This window comes from Sturnira hondurensis, unplaced genomic scaffold (genome assembly GCF_014824575.4).
Source record: "Sturnira hondurensis isolate 20B ecotype Veracruz unplaced genomic scaffold, ASM1482457v3 Scaffold0010803, whole genome shotgun sequence".
Classification (NCBI taxonomy): Eukaryota; Metazoa; Chordata; class Mammalia; order Chiroptera; family Phyllostomidae; genus Sturnira; species Sturnira hondurensis.
Genome location: NW_028083434.1, coordinates 943,207 through 963,034, shown reverse-complemented (window position 1 = coordinate 963,034; position 19,828 = coordinate 943,207). Strand labels below are relative to the sequence as shown.

Here is a 19,828-nt window from a genome sequence, read left to right as displayed (position 1 = left end):
TGCAGCTGCTCAGTCAAGTCCAAGTTACACAAAGTGGCTTGGGAAATGGAGTCTTCTAGTTAATAAGCTTTTTAGTTGAGTTAGCAGATATATTTATAGCTAACTCTTTTAGCATATATATGGGTCACCCATTTCTAAAACCCTAGATTATGCTATTCAATATCAAAACCATCTTGAGAAGGATTTAATCTTAATTGGTTAAACCAAGGCCATCATTACGAATATCAATTCCCATTGTATGGTGTGAATAGTACTCATCTTGTTTTTTTTTTCTTTTGGATTGGCTTATGTCTAGGTAATAGTTTTCAGCCTCATCCCTCTCTGTATTTGAAGCTGAATCTGGTTATCATTATCTACAGAAGAGTAGCTATTAAAAGGGGGAGACACGCCCTGGTTCAGTGGGTCAGTTGGTTGGAGTGTCATGATGTACACCAAAATGCCGTGGGTTCCATCTCTGGTCAGGGCACATATGGGGAAGGCAATCAGTCAATGTTTCTCTCTCACAACAATATTTTTCTCTCTCTCTTCCTCTGTCTCTAAAATCAATAAACATATTCTTGGATGAGGATTTTTTAAAAGAGAGGGAAGTAACTACTAATTGGGCATATCCAATAGGTAAGAGTGGAAAGAAGCTTTGTCAAATCACAGCCAGAATTAATGCTAAATCTCAAGGGATATAAAATAGTATCCACATAATAATACTATTTAGATGTATGCTTCCAGTAAAAACTTGTCATTGAGTCTGAGAGTTCACATTATATTTGTAAAGTAGAAACATTAATTTCTGGAAATGTGGTGTCTCAAAATGTGTTCCGTGCCCTAATAAAAAAGTATTTGTTACCTCTGTGTGGTGAGATTTGGGGGGGAACTTCCACTTACATTTCTGGAGTTAATTTGACGCGTGTAGTTGCTTTTGCAAAAACAAACAAACAAAAAAAAACAACAAAAAAAAACAACCACAATGAAATGTAATTTTAAATTAAAAGGACAAGAAAACTACCTCATTGCACAAATCAAAAGTGCTACACAATGCCTTTTCTTTGTTAACTGTGTATCATTAAATGATTGCCTTCCAAATATACCTGGTTGTTTTCATAGGTACCTTATCATCACAATTTAATAGTATTTTCCAATGCTTCTTTCACCAACAGATATGATTAACCTTCGTCAATCTATGTTTATTATTAGCTTTCAAAAATAGCAATAGCAATATCTGTAAGGCTTTTGAAATATTAAATAAATATGATAATTTTACCTTATTGTAGAGTTGATATTTTCAATATTTATCCCCCAAAGCAGCCTTAGGTAAAAAAGCTGCCTATTGTCTGCACTTCTGAAGCATATTCTTTTTTTTAAAAAATGTTTTATTTATTTATTTTAGAAAGATGAGAAAGAGAGGGAAACATTAATGTGAGAGAGAAACATCAATTGGTTGCCTCTCTTACTCATACCTGTCCCATCTGGGGACTGAACCCACAACCCAGGCATGGACCCTGACTGGGAATCAAACTCATGACCCTTTGCTTTCCAGAATAACACCCAACCAACTGAGCCACATTGGTTAGGGCTCTGAACATTATTCTCTTTTACATTTTTAAATAATTTATTGTTTATGCTATTGTAGTTATCACAATTTCCCCCCTTTACCTTCCTCCACCCAGCCCATTCCCATTCCCTCAGGCAACCCCCACACCATTGTCCATGTCCATGGGTCATCATATACATTCTTTGACTAACCCCTTTACTTTCTTTCAACCACTTCCCCTCTCCCCTCTTACAGCTGTCAATCTGTTCCATGTTTCGATGTCTCTGGTTCTATTTTGCTCATTAGTTTATTTTGTTCATTAGATTCTTATATTTGAGATCATATGGTATTTGTCTTTCACCAACTGGCTTATTTCACTTAGCACAATGCTCTCCAGTTCCACCCATGCTGTTGCAAAAGGTAAGAATCTCTTATTTTACTGCTGCACAGTATTCCATTGTGTAAATGTACCAGTTGTTTGATCCACTCATTTACTGATGGGCACTTAGGCCATTTCCAAATCTTGGCTATTGTAAATAATGCTGCTATGAACATAGGGTTGCATAGAGCCTTTTGAATTGGTGTTTTGGGATTCTTAGGATATATTACTAGCAGTGGAATCACTGGGTCAAAAGGCAGTTCCATTTTTAATTTTTTGAAGAAATTTCATACTGCACCAATTGCTACACCAGTCTGTATTCCCACCAACAGTGTACTAGGGATGTACTTTTCCCCACATCCTCACCAGCACTTGTTGTTTGTTGATTTATTAATGACGGCCATTTTGGCTGGTGTGAGCTGATATCTCATTGTTGGGGGGAGTGATTTTTAATTTTTTTTATTTTATTTTAATTGTTCAAGTACAGTTTTCTGCCTTTTACTCCCATCCCAGCCTCACTGTGGTTTTAATTTGCATCCCTCTGATGGCTAGTGATAAACTTTATTCTTAATGAGTAAGGGAGCCCTGAGTCATTTTCACCTCAGTAAAGACAGTTTCCTGAGTTAAACATCAGCCAGGGCAAATGTCTTTATTTTTCATTACATGGCTGGTTACCTTCTAGATCTTGTATCTTGTCTCCCCAACTAGACAGTGACCATGGCCTATACTTTTCATAACCCCCAGGCCTCCCTTCATAGTACAGGCCAAGTGGCAAGTGCTCAACAAATACGGGTTAAATTAGCCCTGGCTGGCATGGCTTAGTGGTTTGAGTGATAGCCTGTGAATCGCATAGCTAGTTTGATTCCCAGTCAGGGTACATACCTGGGTTGTGGCCAGGCCCCCAGAAGGGGAAGAGTGAGAGGCAACCACGCATTGATGTTTCCCACTCTCTCCCCCTTCCCCTCTCTAGAAAAATATATAAAATCTTTTTTAAAAAGCCTTTTAAAATATTTGTTAAATTAATATGTAACCCAAAACTTTGAGAAAAGGCATACGTTTTGCATATGGCCAAAATTTAATTTCCAATTTGGCTTACAGTCAAAACACCTATTTATACTCAGCCCCACACTCGACTCCTCCCACAACTCCGAAAGTCCTATTTAGTATTTATCTTGCAGAAAGTCTATGAAGCAGGAACGCTTTTTGCCAGCATCCTGCTCCCAAGCACGTAAGATTAATAGCAGGATCCTATCTGCAGCCCTTGATACAGCATGTAGGAGTCAGAATTGCACAATATAAAAGCTAAAAGCACGGAATGAATACTTGCCCCGGAAACAGGGGCTGGGTGGCAAAGTGCCAGCAATTTGTAAAAGACGAAAGTCCAATCTGAAACTGGGCAGCTGGGAGCCCCTGCTGGAACCTGGGTTAAGACTGGAAGTGGAGTCCAGCCACAGAATCCAAAAGGCTGAGTGGTTCGTGGTCTAAAGTAAAAGAACAAAATTCAGTGCTGGAGCCACGCTTTGTGAAGTGCTGTTATCAGTTTCCTCTCCGTCGACACAAGAGCAGCACGGGCCACAACAGCCAGGGAGAGCGCCCCCACAAGGCCCACCTTGGGAAGCTTTCTAAGCTCACTCAGCCACACGAACGTACTGCTTCCAACCCTCGGAAACTTACTGGCAAGTGCGGCGGGCACTTCGCAAGCTTGTGGGCAGCTAGGTGCATGCGCATATCTTCTCCCCGGGCGGGCCAATCGCAATGCAACGCTGAATACTACGCCTGCGCAGTAGGCCTCGGGTCGCGCTTACCCTTTCTCTGCTCCTGCGAGCCTGGTGAGCTGTCCAATTCCCACTCCGTGCTGGGAGGAGGAGTCTGCGTGGAGTGCGTGTAAAGGGAACGGAGGGAGTGGGCCGGAGCTCACGGTGTTTGACCCATCTGTTGGTGCGTGAGAAGAAAGGAAGGAAGCGGTGCAGAGTAGTGGTTACCAAAATGTTCCGGTGTGGAAGCCTGACAGCGGGTGCTTTGAAGCAGAACCTGGCGCCCTTGGTGCGGACTATGTGCGTCCGAGGCCCGAGGCAGAGGAACCGGCTTCCAGGTGACTGTCCCATCCCAGGCAACCCCCACCTCGGTAGACCAAGGGCCTGGGATGCTTAGGCTCCCAAAGCCTTGCAGCTTTCCCCGTCCCCCATCCCCCGGGAAAAAACTTAACACACTCACAGTTGTGTGAATTCCGAGTTGGCAGGATCCAAACCATGAGTTTTGCAAGCAGTATGGACCTGACCTTCAAGGGAATTGAACCCAGTAGTTGGCCTGAGGCCTTTTCCTGGGAGGGTTTGCTCTTCAGGGATAACGGAACAACTGGATGTCTAGTATTGTCCAATGCCACCTCCTGGCCACTCCTCGTCCACCTTTTTAGAGCAATGAGGTCAAGTAGACTTTGTCATTTACCAATTGTGAGACTTGAAACAGGACATTTAAGCTCCACGCCCTAGTTCCATCTGTAAATTAGTGTATTACCTGCTTTACCTTCCAAATCTCAGGTGGGATCCATAGATTTGAGTGTCCTGTGAAACAGAAACAGTACATTGCAAGTAGGGAGTCAGTGCGTTGTGCACCAGACACCAGGTGAGTTGACTGAGGATTAATTTGAGGTATCTGGTCAGTGTAATTCTCGGTGGACTTTAATGCTTCAAAGAAAGAGTTTGCAGAATGCGTTGTATTTTCTCTGAAGCTGTTTCATCAAATTTTAGAGGTGGAAGGGATTTTTTGCTAAAGTCCGTACCCATTTTGTAGATAATAAACCAAGGCACAGAGAGGTGAAAACTTCTTGCCCAAGGTCACATAATAGCTAGAGCAAAGGAAAGGGTACCTGTCTCTAGGCCCCTAATACCCTTGCCTCAACTCCATTCTGCTTCCTAAAGTTTGACCTCAAGGTTGATAACGTATCCAGTTCCCCTTTAGCCCATTGTGTATCAGCTGTCTCTGAATTTACTTGAGCATGTCTTGTGCCTGCTCATTTTTAACCAGCAGTTTCGTGCAGGTAAGGAATTATCCACCGTAAGAGGTGCAGGTTTATTTAGTTTTTAATTGATAGTCTTGGAATGACCATCTGAGGACACTAACATTTGCAATGTCAGAAGTTATCCTTGAGACCTTTCCAATGTGGAACCACCTGAGTGAATTAAAAATAAAAAGTGGAAAATACTCCTCTTATATTGTTATCTTTGGGAATGTGCATTTGAAAAGTTTTTCCAGTTGCTATGCCTCATGAAAATGTTTCTTGATGGGTATGTACCTGAGGTAGGTCCTGAGACATATTGCTCTTGGAACTTAAAAACCTCTGCCTTGGCTTTTAAACTAATACTGCATCTATGATGTCATCTATATGTATGGGTTTGTGCAATGAAATGAGTTTGCTCTATGCAAATTGCACATAAATTTAGGTAAGCTGAAAATTTGCATCCACGTTGGCCTTTCAAACTTTGTGTAATTATTTTGCTTAAAACTCACACTTTTACCAGCATTCTGAAGCCTGACCAAAAGTTCTAAACTAATACTGACTTTAGACATTTGAGGGTGGTTGGTGACATTAGAACTAGTACTGAAAAATTACGGACTCAAAATGATTTTTCCCATTGCATAACTTTGTAGGAAGGTAGTACACTGTAGAATATGTTCTGACATCTTTTGACATGTCCATCCATTTCTTTGTATACACTTATTCTTTGTCTTTTGGCCAAGCACCAGAGTATAAGAAATGGGTGGGGCTGAGGTTAATATTTTAAAAAGAAACAATTCTGTCACTACAAATTTACCCTATTTTGCTGCTTGATTACAAATAGCTTTTAATCTGATTTCTTTTTCATGTAGTCACATCAACCATACATTTTTGCATCAGTGAGGAAAAGGCATTGTTTGTTTATATGCCATTTTTCTGTTTTTTCCTTTTTCCCCCTCAATTCTTTGCCAGGATTTTAGCAAGCTCTAAGACTACCTTAAAATGATCTCATCCACATCTGTCACCCCTGTCAGGTTCATTTCCATTTTATGTTGCATTTTCCATAAAATCAAAATAGCTACTATTTGTTTATTTTATTTGGATGTTCTGCCTGTTTCCAGAAATGATTGAAGGTATTAATAGTCACTTCGGCACTGCAGAGCAGATAGGTTAGGTATTGGATATTTTCTGTTCTGTAGTATTTGGTCACCAAACATTATACTGCCCATGTGATCAAACTGATCACTGATTCCTGACCTAAGGGACAAATGTTTGAACATTTTTCTGTAGTTGGAATCCTTCTTAACTCCTTAAAAAGGAAATTGGACTCAGTGATGGTTTTTTTGAAGCCTAAAAGCTGAGCCTTCCAAAGGGTCGCTGATTGGATTCCCAGTCAGAGCACATGCCTGGGTTGCAGGTTAGGTCTCCAGTAGGGGGCCCGTGAGAGGCAACCACCCATGGATGTTTCTTTCCCTCTCTTTCTCCCTTCCCCTCTCTAAAAATAAATGAAATCTTTTTTAAAAATTAGAAAAATAAAAATTAATAAATCAATAAAATATTTAAAATTTAAAAAAAAGCCTTCTACCCCCTCTTTCTGCTTAGGCAAAATTTTCCAGAAGAAAATCTTTGGCAAGTTAGTCTTTTCTGCAACTGATTAATGTCATATTTTCTAACAGTTTACAAGAGTTACTGCATGTTATAACTTTCTTCTAGAGCATTCTAAAGTTGCCTATTCATATAAATCAAGGGGAGGGTGGACCCCAAACCCACCAAATGAGAATCTCCAGGAGAGGGGCCTAGAAATGTATATACATATGTTTTTAAAGACTTTATTTACTTATTTTAGACAGAGGGGAAAGAAGGAAGAGGAGAGAAACATTAATGTGTGGTTGCCTCTTGCACGCCCCTTACGCCCCCTACTGGAGACCTGACTTGGCCGGCAACCTAGGCATGTGTCTCGACTGGGAATCAAACTGGTGACCCTTTGGTTAGCAGGCTGGTGCTCAATCCATTGAGCCACACTAGCCAGGGCTGGAAATTTATATTTTAACAAGCCCCTTAATGTAATTCATATCATCCGGCAAGTTTGGGAAATGCTGTTTTGAATGAATAATGATTCTTTTCCTTCTCTTCCGCTCACCTAAAAATTAAAAAAAAAAATAGACTGAGTGAGTCTCTTATGATGTGTATCAAGCCCATCTTCTTTTTTTTCCTATGTTGACTGTGTCTCAATCAAGCTCTTTTAAAAAATATTTTATTTATTGATTTATTTATCCTTAGAGGGAAGGAGAGAAATATCAGTGTATGGTTGCCTCTTGTGAGTCCCCTGCTGGGAACTGGCCTGCAACCCAGGCATGTGCCCTGACTGGGAATCGAACCGCAATCGTGTGGTTCAAGCCCATCTTCTGATATTCAGAGTAGTGGCAGCCATTCTCCCCTCCTAAATTATGCACTACCTGAGGACAGAGAGTATGTCTTATTTATTTTTGTGTCCTCAGCATTTTGTACAGCCTCTATCATGGGGTAAATTCTCAGTGACTGAACCCTAGTACTGTAAGACTTACCTTTGCAGAACAGTTACATTTCTTTTATTTATTTCTTTCCTTTTTTTCTTTCTTTTCTTTTTCTTTTTCTTTTTTGTCATTTGAATCATTTTTCTTCTGGTGCCTTTCTTCAGAGTGGTTCACACTCTATTATAGTTATTACTGTCCTGATTCTTGTAAAATCCCATGAATTGATGCTAAAAAAAATAAAAAGAGGCTGATAAAGGTAAGTAGTTGTTGGATTCCTTATAAAGAGGTGCCTAATGAACAGGTCATGTAGACTCATGCTGTCCTGCATTTTATCCATATCAGAAAAGTCAGTTTGACATTCAGAAGACAAGACTCAAGAGTATATAGACTGCTCTATTTGAGATTCCTAGGTACCTCAATTGCGTGAAAGTATTTCTGGAAAAGGCTTTCCGGGAATATGGAAAAAAGAGATTATGACATCTGTAGAAATGAACTGGTGATGACTTAGGTACTATTCTAATGCTAGTCATTGGTATTTGAGGTTACTGATTTATTATTAACCTGGAATAAACGGGATATGGCTAAAACTTCTTTGCAAAGAATTCTTCAAAATATTTATTCTTTATCACTAGAATTCAGAAGAATTTCTAGTTCCTTCCTTCATTAATTTAACAGATATTTATTGAGCAAACACCCACTATTTGTTAGGCACTGTGGTGCTGTGTAACAACAATTCAAGAATTGAATCCTTGCACAGTATAGTGAATTTAGACAACAATATTATATTATAATCATCAGAATTGCTAAGTGACTAGATCCTAATTATTCCAGCCACTAAAAAGGAAATGATAATGTGATATGATAGAGACGCTAACTATCACTGCAATGGCAATTATAATATATGAATGTATCAGATAAAAAAAGAATTGAATCCTGAGTGTGAGGAGGAAAGTATCTGTGGTCTGACTGAAGAAAATCTAAAACAAGTAGACTGGTGCAATAATGAGAAGTCAAGGAGTATGTTGGCTTTCCCACGTTAGTAAGACAAGTGAAAAGGCATGTTTCAGTCATGATGTAAAATTTCCTAAAATATTGAAGCTCCAGGGATGGGGAGAGGTGTAGAAGTAAAAGAAAATGGGTAAAAGAAAATTGGTGGGAAATATCAACATCCATACAATACTTATCACCTTTCACAATGTTTAAAGTCACTTTGTAGGTATGCTAAAAGTTGGTTTGTCAATGACAATAATGTTGCATTATATTTCTTTTCAAGCAGTAGTTTAAATGTTAACCAATTTACTTTTTAAAAATCAGTTTACTTTTAAATGTCTTTTTTAGGGGTATATTGAGGCAAAATCTTCTGAACTTCCTCAAATCTAACACTCTTAATTTTATCAGTTTGTGAAAAGCAAACAGAGTAAACACACTACCGTTATATTGAAATAAAGTTGTTAGAATTTCTGGATTTAGACTTCTCTAGGGAAATAAATGGAACTTAAAAAAAACATCTATTTTCAGTAAACAAATGGGGTGGGGGTGAGAGACAAAACTCACTGAAATTGAACTAAACTTGTATTCATTGAACTAAACCTCCTGGAACTTTTTCTACCCAGTTTCACTTTCTAAACTCTGAGAGTTTTCGGTTTCTACTCATGTTTCATCATTTTATGGACTTTGGAATATCTAGAGCTTGCCCAGATGGAGAGAAGCTACTCTACCCTTGCACGTGATTTTATTTTCATGATTTGTTATTTCCAAATATAAACTGTTTTATTTCATAAGGTAATAAAGGATTCTCAAGCAGGTAAGAAATAAAAACAGTGAAAAATATGTTTTTAGCCTTAAGAATATACGTCCATAGTCTCTTATCTATAATTGAGACATCAAAATAGACTAAAAAATCAAGTTTTTGTAACTTATTTGCCAGTAAAACCTGACCTGAGCTGGGGCAAGCCTACTTGGAATCTTTTGTTTATTCACTCTGTGTGATTGGTCATAGAAACATGAATGTGTGTCACTGTGGGTTGCTGGGTCCTATTTACTATATGGTATATGCACTATATCCTTAAGACTAAACAATTCGCAGTTCTGCAATGCACATGTTCCTAAAGATTTCAGGTAAGAGCCCTAGCTGGTGTGGCTCACCTGGCTGGACTGAGTGAGGGCTTGTGAACCGAAGGGTCTCTGATTCCATTTCCAGTCAATGCACATGCCTGGGTTGTGGGCCAGGTCCCCAGTAGGGGGTGTGCGAGAGGCAACCACACATTGATGTTTCTCTCCCTCTCTTTCTCCTTCCCTTTCCCTCTCTCTAAAAAATAAATAAATAACATCTTAAAAAAGGAAATAATTCTTTTTAAAAATTTCAAGTAAGAGACTGCAGACCTATGCTGGATGTGTTTTTATTCCTCTGTGCCCCAACATTGTGAAAGCAAAGGAGAAAGCTCCCTATTTTTGATCTCTGTAAGTACATGGAATGCTATGACAAGTACCCATTCTGTTCGTCTCCTGCAGCCTGATCAGACCAAGAACATATCTACTTGCCTCTACACCAGTGGTCTTAAAGTGCAGGCCTACAACATCACCAGGGAACTTGTGAGAAATGCAAATTTGTGAGCCCCATCCCAGATCCCCTGACTCAGAAACTCTGGGGGTTGGTCTCTGTCCATCTGTGCTTTAACAAACCCTTCATAGGATTCTGATGCAAGTTTTATAACCACTACTCTAGATCAGGATGGCAAACTACTGCCCATGGGCCAAACCTGAATGCTTTTGTATGACTCCTTGAGCTAAGATGTTTTTTACACTTTTGTGAATGGCTGGAGAAAAATTGAAAATAGAATATTTGGGGATGCATTAAAGTGATTTAAAATTCACATTTTAGTGTCCATAAATTAAGTTTTATTGGAACACAGTCACATCCATTCATTTCTATATTGCCTGTGGTGCTTTTCCTCAACATCAGCAGAATTGAACAGTTGCAGCAGCAACTGGATTGCAGCAGCGACCGGACATCCTGCAAAGCAAAAAAGTCCATAAAATATCCTGTAATATTTGCTATGGGTCCTTTACAGAGAAAGTGTGTGAATTCCTGCTCTAGGTCAATAGTTAACACAAGAAATATCACAAGCATAGAATATTCTGAGAGCTCCCTTCATCTGATAATGCCAGTATCCTCCTGGACAAAGAAATCTACAAAACTCTTGACATTTCTGTATTAGAGTTGTTATGATCACCAGATCATTGCATAGCTACACAAAATTTTACATCAACATCACTTTGTATTATTTAAGAGGACTAAGAACCAAGTAGTTGGTGGATATATTCTATTTTTGTCATTCTATAAAATACGTCATAGTTCAAAATTCTTCATTTCTTTGGGAGTAAATACACTTAATTTTTTTCCTGATTTTCTTCCTAGCTTGAACATTTCTGTCTTCCGAGACATAATACTTTTCATGCAAGACTGAACTGTGTCTTGGTTAGATTGTGGCAGGGTTTTATTATTTTGTGCAAGGTTTGAACCAGCTGTTTAGATGTATTCTTAAGTGGCTGTTATAATATCCTAGGTATCCTGTAATTTTTATATCTATCCAGTCATCTCTCCGTGGTTACTTCATTTATGGTGAAGAAGTAAAGAGAAGTATTTGATGAACTGCACGTATGTTTTTCATGATCCTTTCTGGAAGCTATGACTTTCTTCCCCGGGCAGCATTCTTAAGAACACTAACCATGTAAAGAATGTGCATTCTGATATCTGTTATATTTGCGTGTACAATGTTGATGTCTTTTTTCATGGTCATTTAACAGCAATGTCATCCAGCCAGCGGGCAGTAAGTCCTGACTTATACAATGCATTGACATTCAGTCATAAATATGTATTAACTATTTTATTTTTATATGTGTGTGTGTCTTAATAAATTGTATCCCTTAGGCAACTTGTTCCAGCGATGGCATGTTCCTCTAGAACTCCAGATGACAAGACAAATGGCTAGCTCTGGTGCATCAGGGGGCAAAATCGATAATTCTGTGTTAGTCCTTTTTGTGGGCTTATCAACAATAGGTGCTGGTGCATATGTAAGTAGAAAGCAGCTTGTGTGAAGAAGCTGCCAAACAGTTTCCACTAATAGACTCAGTACTACTCTGATTTAAAACTTCTGCAACTGATTGCCCTTTCTCCTTTTGAAAAAATTTCCAATAAGCTTTTAACATGCCTACTGTCTGATACCCTATGAGAGCCAATTTGGGAATGACTGAAATGTAATCTCCTGTTGATTATCTTTGCACTTTTCACTTGTCTTTTTACTTGAAAGCCACTGTGTTTTCTTAGGTTTGACCAAGTAGCAATAATTGTACCTTTTCTCTTGGATATTGATTAAGGTCGAAATTCATTGCAGCTCCTTAGCACAGCATTTTGTTTTGACCCATTTGTCAAATATTTTCTTTCTCCTCAGCTTGGGATAGACATAAAAAACAAAAACAACAGCCTTCAATTCAAATACTAAGTGTTCTTAATTTGAACTACCCCTGAATCTCACTGAAAGCCTAAATTATAGAAGTAGTCCTAGTATCTCCAATTTTAGAATGGAGTTTGTGTGAGGTAAGAAGTATGGTTTTAACTTCTACATGGTTATAGCACAATTATATTTCCTTAAATGAACTCTGATCAGCTTAGTTGGTCACACAAGAATTATTTTGTACATTTTTTTAACTCAGTGGGGTTTACTGTGACTAAGTAGATCAGTATAAATTAGCAAATCAGTCTAAAGTTGGATCATATAAAGTTGAGAAAACCAACTTAGATAACAGCACCCTCGATTGAAGGAAGCTGTTTGTTTTACTTACTGAGAGGAAATGGTCGGACACCATTACAATTTTAGTTCTTTCTGTATTGGTAAGACAGCAGACTTGTCTTGCTTCTTGATCACTAGGTTAAAAAAAGAGACATGAAAATTGTTTGAAGTTATCTAGATCTTCATACCATGACCTGACTTCCAAATGTACAAGAAAAGTAGGTAGTTCTTGCCAGTTGCGAGTCAAATTAAAGTAAAAAATAGGTAAGCTCTGTCAGGAACAGACTTTAAGGAAATACACATTTCTCTTCCAATTCTGGAGCGGCTTTTTTTCTTTTTTCCATTTTTAGCACAGGGTAACCAAACATGTGTCCCTGCCTTTGTGTTGAATGTTTCTTCATTGATACTTAGTTCTTTTTCTATTTCCTTTTGTTTCTTTCTTGGCCTTATCTTTACCTACAGTTGTGCCGTGTCATCACCTAGGATCCCCTTCTAGATCACTAGCGTCTACAGGTGCTTCTGGGAAAGATGGCAGCAGACTAGTATACTTCTTAATTGTAGGAGCAACAGTCACTGGGGCAGGAGTTCATTATGTAAGATGCTTACACTAAAATATATTTGGGGGCATGGTGGGTGAGACTATGGCACTAATGAAAACCTGATCCAGTAGAATACAATGAAGTATTCATAGCATGTGCTTTCTAGCTATTTGTTAAAGGGACATTGTCAGTCACTAGGGAGTCCTCAAATCTCGTTCTTCAAAATGTTGAACTCCTACTGGATGTATCTAAAGCCACACATTTAATGAGTATTATAAATACTCATCATCAACCCTTTAAAATTTTTTCTCAATTTCATAATTATGTTTTATGATGCCAAATTATATTGTGCTTTAGTGCTGCGTATCTAAGAAGATAGTCTCCAAGAGTAAACGTTGACTAAGCAAATAAAGATAACTTGAATACCATCCATTTTGAAGCATTTTAGGTAAAATGATGTGTTTTTTGGGAAACAATCAATTTTAAAAGGCATTTTACTGAATGCTTTTGAGGAGGTCCAAAAAGCCATAGAATTCCTCCCCACTCACCCCCAGCTTCTATTGCAAAGTCAATTCATTTGGCAGTGTCCCTTTGTGATCTCTAATTTAGTCAAACGAGTGACTGGAGTGCTATAAACTAACATGTTCCTGTAGATTACTATCTTAGATGCCTCTCATTTATAATTCAGATACCCTCTAAGTCTTAACTTTTCCATTTCATAGTTCTCTCAACTTTTCTTATCAGTTCCATTCTGTTCACTCAAAAATAGATTTAAAGTGTTTGCATCTGACATGTTTGTAAAATTTAAACCTATTAAATCTCTGCTTTATGTTGCTGTACCGGAGTTGGATGGCCTCCAGGTAGCTGGCCAGGCAACTCTGTTGATACCAGGCCAAAAGACAGGGCCAGTCACTGTTGCTTTCTCCTGCCTTAGAAATATCTATGAAGCACAGGTACCTCTCAAACCATTCAGTTAAATACCTCATTGCCCTCTGTGTTTATCCAACACTGGTAATAATAAAGCTACTATATTATAGTGGTTTCAGGTTAAATGATAAGCTTTTGTCTACCTACAGTCATTTTCTAACTTTTTTTGGTAGAGTTTTATATTAGGTTTTAAATCACTGAAAATGTGATCTGAGGTGGCTTAGATATTTTTCTCTGAAACTGGTATTAGTCTACAGAGAATTGTTAAAATCAGACATCAGAGTTAATGAGATATGGCTGCAAGTGGTTTAGTGTTTGTATTAGTCTGCTCTGGCTGCCATAATAAAATATCACAGACTAGGAAGCTTAAACACCAGAAATTTATTCTCTTACAATCGAAAGTCCAAGGTAAAGGTGCCAGCATGGTCAGGTTCTGATGAGAGCACTCTTTCTGGCCTGCAGATGGCCACCTTCTCCCGTGTCCTCACATGGGGAAAAGAATGTGAGCTCTCTCTTCCCCTTCAGTAGCCCTGTGACACAGGTGGCAAACACAAGGCCCGCGGGCTGAATCCGGCCCTCCATCTTGTTTTATCTGGCCCAGCGCCTTGTTTCTGCCCAGAGGCGGTGCTCAGCTCTCACTTAACTGTTAAGGAGTAGTTACATTTACACATTCCTAACATTACATTCCGCCCTTTGAACGCAGCAACCTCAAGGCTGATGTGGCCCCCAGTGAAAATGAGTCGGACACCCCTGCCCTATGGGATTAGGACCCCCACCTTTATGACCTCATTTAACCTTGATCATCTCCTAGAAGGCCCACTTCCAAATACCATCCCATTGGGGGTTAGAGCTTCAACATACAAATTTGAGATGGATATAAGCATTCAGTCCACAACATTGTTTCATTACAACTTTTTTCTCTCACACTGAGAGGACATGTTCCTGCACTACCTTAGCAATTTCTGAGTGGGGAGCCCTTTACCTTCCCCCCACTCCACCGTCCAAAAATAAGGGAGTAGTACTAAGAACAAGGAAGGTTTTTCTGAAATGTTTGCCCGGGGTCTATACCTTAAACTAGTGGGTTAAAAAAAAAAAAACTTTTACTACAATCCACAGGAAGAAATAAATTTTATCTTGCAACCATTATATAACTATAAATATGTAAAATTGGAAATTTCGAAATAATACTTACTAGGTGTAATAGACTCCAATAGTTTCTATTCTATTTTTTTAAATATTTTCTTTATTTGTTTTTAGAGAAAAGGGGAAGGGAAGGAGAAAGGGAGATAGATATTAATGTGTGGTTGCCTCTCATGTGCTTCCCTCTGGGGACCTGGCCCACAACCCAGGTTGTGTCCTGACTGGGAATTGAACCAGCAACCCTTTGGTTCGAAGCCTGCACTCAATCCACTTAGCTATACCAACCAGGGCACCTATTTTTTTTTGTACTGGTCATAACCTACTAACTTGACTTTACGGCTCTTTATTAGGTTACAACCTCAGTTTGGAAAATACTGATTGGGACAACACTTCAGCTTAAATTGCAGATAAGAATTCCTGACTGGCATGGATGTGAGCATTCCTCCCTCTCTCGCTGGTGACATTCTCTGGGACCACAGGCACATCCCTAATCTCAGTGCTGTTATTTATCAGTGAACAGAGCTAAGTGGCCTTTAGAATATGTAATGAGGGCACTGGCTGGCATAACTCAGTGGATTGAACGCAGGCCTGTGAACCAAACAATCTCAGTTCAATTCCCAGTCAGGGCACATGCCTGGGTTGCAGGCCAGTTCCCAGCAGGGGACTCATGAGAGGCCACCATACATTGATATTTTTCTCCCTCTCTCCTTCCCTTCCCCTCCCCTCTAAAGGTAAATAAATAAATAAATCTTTTTAAAAAAGAATATATAATGAGATTTGGTATTTGTGCCCCTTGCCATTATTCAACTGATAGGATCATGTTGCTTCACAAAGAAAATGACCTGTTTTCCTTCAACTTCCTCTAAGTTAACTAAATGCTGGCACATTCATATGCTTCAAAAAGTTGTTTCCACTAATATTTTTCATATTGTAGTTTTTCTTAACCTTACATATACAGTCATGCCACTAATTAGAAATCATTGCAAACTGGGAATACAGAAACACTTGGGGGAAAGATAAATTTTTAACTAGTGTGTTTGCAAACTTGTTTTTGTATCAGAACATTTACTTAAAAGATAAATAAATAAGGTTATAAATAGATGACAAACTTCATTCTTGTCCTTTCCCCACTAAACCTCAAGATATTTCTTAGTTCGTTCTTCCTGGCAATGTGTGAAGCTTCCAGGAGGTATGACAGGGCCTAAGCTATTTTTGTTTGTCCCACTCAATATGAACATGACCCCAGTTTATTTCTCTGTTCACTCATGTTGACCAGGTTAAGCCATCTTTTTGGGTAAAAGTCCCTTTCTTAAAAGAAAGAAAAAAATATGTACATATAATGGGCAAATACTGGATTCATGTATAATATCTAATGCCAAGATTAAAAAAACTTTCTTAGTTAATGTTAGCTGAATTCAGTTTATTTGTTGAATTTAGTGGCAAATTCAAGGAATATCCATGGTCTTTTAACATACAGTATTTAATTTTCTAAACCATCCATATCATGTGTTAGAAGATTTGGGGCTGCTAAACGTTGAGGTCTCAGGGGCCAGGTCCTTTATTGCAGCACATTGCCTCATAGGCTGCTCTGTAAGGGGCTTGTAGAAATAGTCTTAAAACATATTTTAGCCCTGGCTGGTGTGGCTCACTGGATTGAGCACCTGCCTTTGAAACAAAGGGTTACCAGTTTAATTCCCAATCAGGACACACGCCTGGGATGCTGGCCAGGTTCTCCAGTAGGGGGCGCTCGAGAGACAACCACATACTGATGTTTCCCTCTCTTTTACTTCCCTTCCCTTTCCCTCTCGTCCCTTCCCCTTTCTCTAAAAGTAAACAAGCAAGTCTTTTAAAAATGTTTAATTACCCTTCCTCTGATTTTGCTTACTTTCTCCAGTTAACTAATAATCTGGGGTTCCAATTGACATAGTGTCACTTAAATTCTGTCTTCTTGACCCTGTGGGATACAAAAGAGCAAAAGTACTATGATTAAAAACAAGTCATGATTGCCTATTGCTTTTTAAAAATTTTTTCCAATTCTGATGTTGTACATAAAAAGAAAAACACTAGTCATAATGCTAAGGTACCCTTCATCAATTAGAAAAGATAGAGAAAATAGTCTTTTTTTAAAATACCACAGGTACTTAAGCAAGGTGTTTGACCCATAATGAATATCTAAGTGAAATGAAAGGGTAGACCACTGAGGCAGTGATTACTTAATCCATCACTCTAGGATACAGGTGATCATGTTTCAGGGACCAAACTCAGAATACTTGTCAGGGAAATTTATGGCCCAGCTTCCAACCCTCGATTACACAGATTGGTTCCACAACCAGTATCCAGCAAAGTCCAAAATCCCTTTTTTAAAGTTCAGTACTTCCTAGCACTTTATTCTTCTAATGTAAAATGTTTTTCTGATTTCTTTATCTGTACCTTCAGAATTAAAATATAATATGAGGAAAATTCTTCACATAGACCCTAAGGAAATTTGAAACTAGAACAATTTCATCTTCTTAACCTGTATTCTTTCCACACCAAGTGTGTACACACTTAATATTTTTTTATGTATTCAGAAAATAATTTTGCCTTGGTGATGTTCACAGAAGAACTTACTTCATGTAGACAAAAGCTTCTCATTTAATTGGGAGATAATGATATGACTAATGGTATGATCTAGCTCTGTAAGGAAATCAATTTTCTCCATGTTTGGATTACAGGTCTACAAGCATATAAGAGATGACCAAAAAAGATATAATGAAAGAATTTCAGGATTAGGGCTGACGCCAGAAGAGAAACAGAAAATGGCCACATCACCTGGTAACTATGATTTGAGGCTCCATAGCTGAAGGGAAAGTTATAAACAGTTTGGGTTCTATGCTTTGTGCATATCTTATAGGCAATGCTGATGCTGGGCTATTGTAAGCTTCCAGAGACCGTGGTATTACCCCAGGCCCAGCAGCCACTTGTTAAAGTATTTGACTGGAACTTGTGTTTGAGAATAAAATTAATGATGACCATGATTGGTTGTTTTTTTTTTCTCATATGAGACTCTCAACAGGCAAGCTTGACATTAAAAAGGCAAGCTTGGAGAGGAAAGTTACTGGAAAAGAGATGAAGGCCTTTTTTTTCAGTGACAAAATTCTTTTGGTCTGTTTTGTTACCCTTTTGAGTCTTTGGAGTTTTCAGTTGTTCTGCATTTGTTTTTCTAAAGCACATAACCCTAGCTGGCACTTCCATCACACACAGCTGGCTTGGTTTTTCAGAGAGGAATGTTTTAATCCTTTAATAAGCCCCACAACCCTGGGTGGGCGATGTACATTGCTTTCATCACTAACACATCCTTGTTCTTGAACATTGTATAATAATCCCCAGTTGACCTTCTGGGTTTTTCGCCCTTTATTGCTAATATAAGGTGAAACTGGCCCTGAAGGTTGTGAGTTCAGTTCCTGGTCAGGGCATTGTGGGAGGCAGCTGATTGGTGTTTTTCTCTCTTCCTCCCCTCCCTTCTCTTCTCTCTAAAAATCAAGGAATACAATAAAGATTAAATCCAAAAAGAGAGAAATTTACATAATAAAAATACACGAACACACACTCTGTTGTGCCCACAAAAAAATCAACAAACATATCCTCGGGTTAGGATTTTAGAAAAGTGAAACTGAACTTGATATTTCCCTGTTAGTCATTAGGAAATTGGTCCAAAGGGGACAGAAACCTTTTAATATATACTCTCTAATAGATTTTAGAAATAGCTAAACATGTAAGCTAGGTTTTAGTTCTGACATTTAATAAATGAATGACATTGGCTTAACCATTCATTACTTTTTCGGTTATTCTTCACTTATGAAATGAAGGGAATACTGGCTTTTCCTGGCCCATCATGATGTTGAGAAGTTTGTTACGAAAAATGTGTACATACAGTGTTTTGCGAGCATTATGTAAAGGACTGAGATAAGGTGGTTTATTTTTTGAGGTGGCAAGGAGTCATCTGAGACTTTAAGAAAATTCACCGTGTCTGGTCTGTTGCTTACAGCTCTAGAAGGAGAATCAGTTCCTCAGGTCAGGGTACCAAGTCATGTTCCATTCCTGCTCATTGGTGGAGGTACTGCTGCTTTTGCTGCGGCCAGATCCATCCGGGCTCGGGATCCTGGGGCCAGGGTAAGGCACATACTGTCTTGCTTGTCACAGAGGGTATAGTCTGCAAGCACTTATCCAATATGAACACTTTGACATCTGCCTGTGAAATGACTTGGTTCTGAAAAGTATTATTTTGTGTCTAAAGGTACTGATTGTATCTGAAGATCCTGAACTGCCGTACATGCGACCTCCTCTTTCAAAAGAACTGTGGTTTTCAGATGATCCAAATGTCACAAAGACACTAAGATTCAAACAGTGGAATGGAAAAGAGAGAAGGTGTGTTCGCCTATGTAGAATGGGCCTGACTACCAACTTCAACTAAAAAGAGGGAGTAGGTCAAGATTTTTCATGGACCATGTGCAATGCATAGGACGGATAGCATGGCTGCACACAGGAGTCTGCTCGGGTACACACTTGGTACAGCTTAGGGACAACAGGTTACAGTGGTAGAAGCCCTATATTCTCTTACCAAATCTACCAACAATTGAAGGTGTAATGTTGGCCTCTGAAGTACTAATGGTCCTGTTTCTAGGACTTTTACGTTAGGTTTTTCCAGGGATAATCAGTTTATAGCCTATGTTGTCACTTCTAAGACACTGTTCTATAAAACTTTCTTTCACATCCTAGCAGATATTCAGAATTGTAGGGGTGGAGAAGGCACATTTTAAAGAAGAACCTCTTTATTAAAATTTTTACACAAGCCCTGGCTGGTGTGGCTCAGTGGATTGAGCACCAGCCTGCAAACTCAAGGGACGTCAGTTTGATTCCCGTCGGTTTTTATTCCTGGTCAGGGCACATGCCTGGGTTGCTGGCCATGTCAGCTCCCCAGTAGGGGTCGTACAAGAGGCAACCACACATGGATGTTTCCCTCTTTCTCCCTTCTCCTCTG

The 19,828-nt window shown here is 38.9% G+C and overlaps 1 protein-coding gene across 3 annotated transcripts in view; it reads left to right on the top strand.

Moving 5' to 3' along the window:
• Positions 1-3,702: 3,702 nt before the first annotated feature.
• AIFM1 (apoptosis inducing factor mitochondria associated 1) overlaps positions 3,703-19,828 on the top strand; it is a 33,067-nt gene continuing 16,941 nt past the window's right edge. Inside the window, exons 1-5 of one of the 3 annotated variants that reach the window (XM_037059319.1) lie at positions 3,703-3,996; positions 12,665-12,795; positions 17,523-17,622; positions 18,836-18,960; positions 19,085-19,215. In XM_037059319.1, the coding sequence (XP_036915214.1) occupies positions 3,891-3,996; positions 12,665-12,795; positions 17,523-17,622; positions 18,836-18,960; positions 19,085-19,215 (593 nt within the window). In that variant the 5' untranslated portion in view covers positions 3,703-3,890. Of the gene's footprint in view, positions 3,997-11,343; positions 11,487-12,664; positions 12,796-17,522; positions 17,623-18,835; positions 18,961-19,084; positions 19,216-19,828 lie in introns of all 3 variants that reach the window. The other 2 variants (XM_037059318.1, XM_037059320.1) reach the window with 2 other exon arrangements.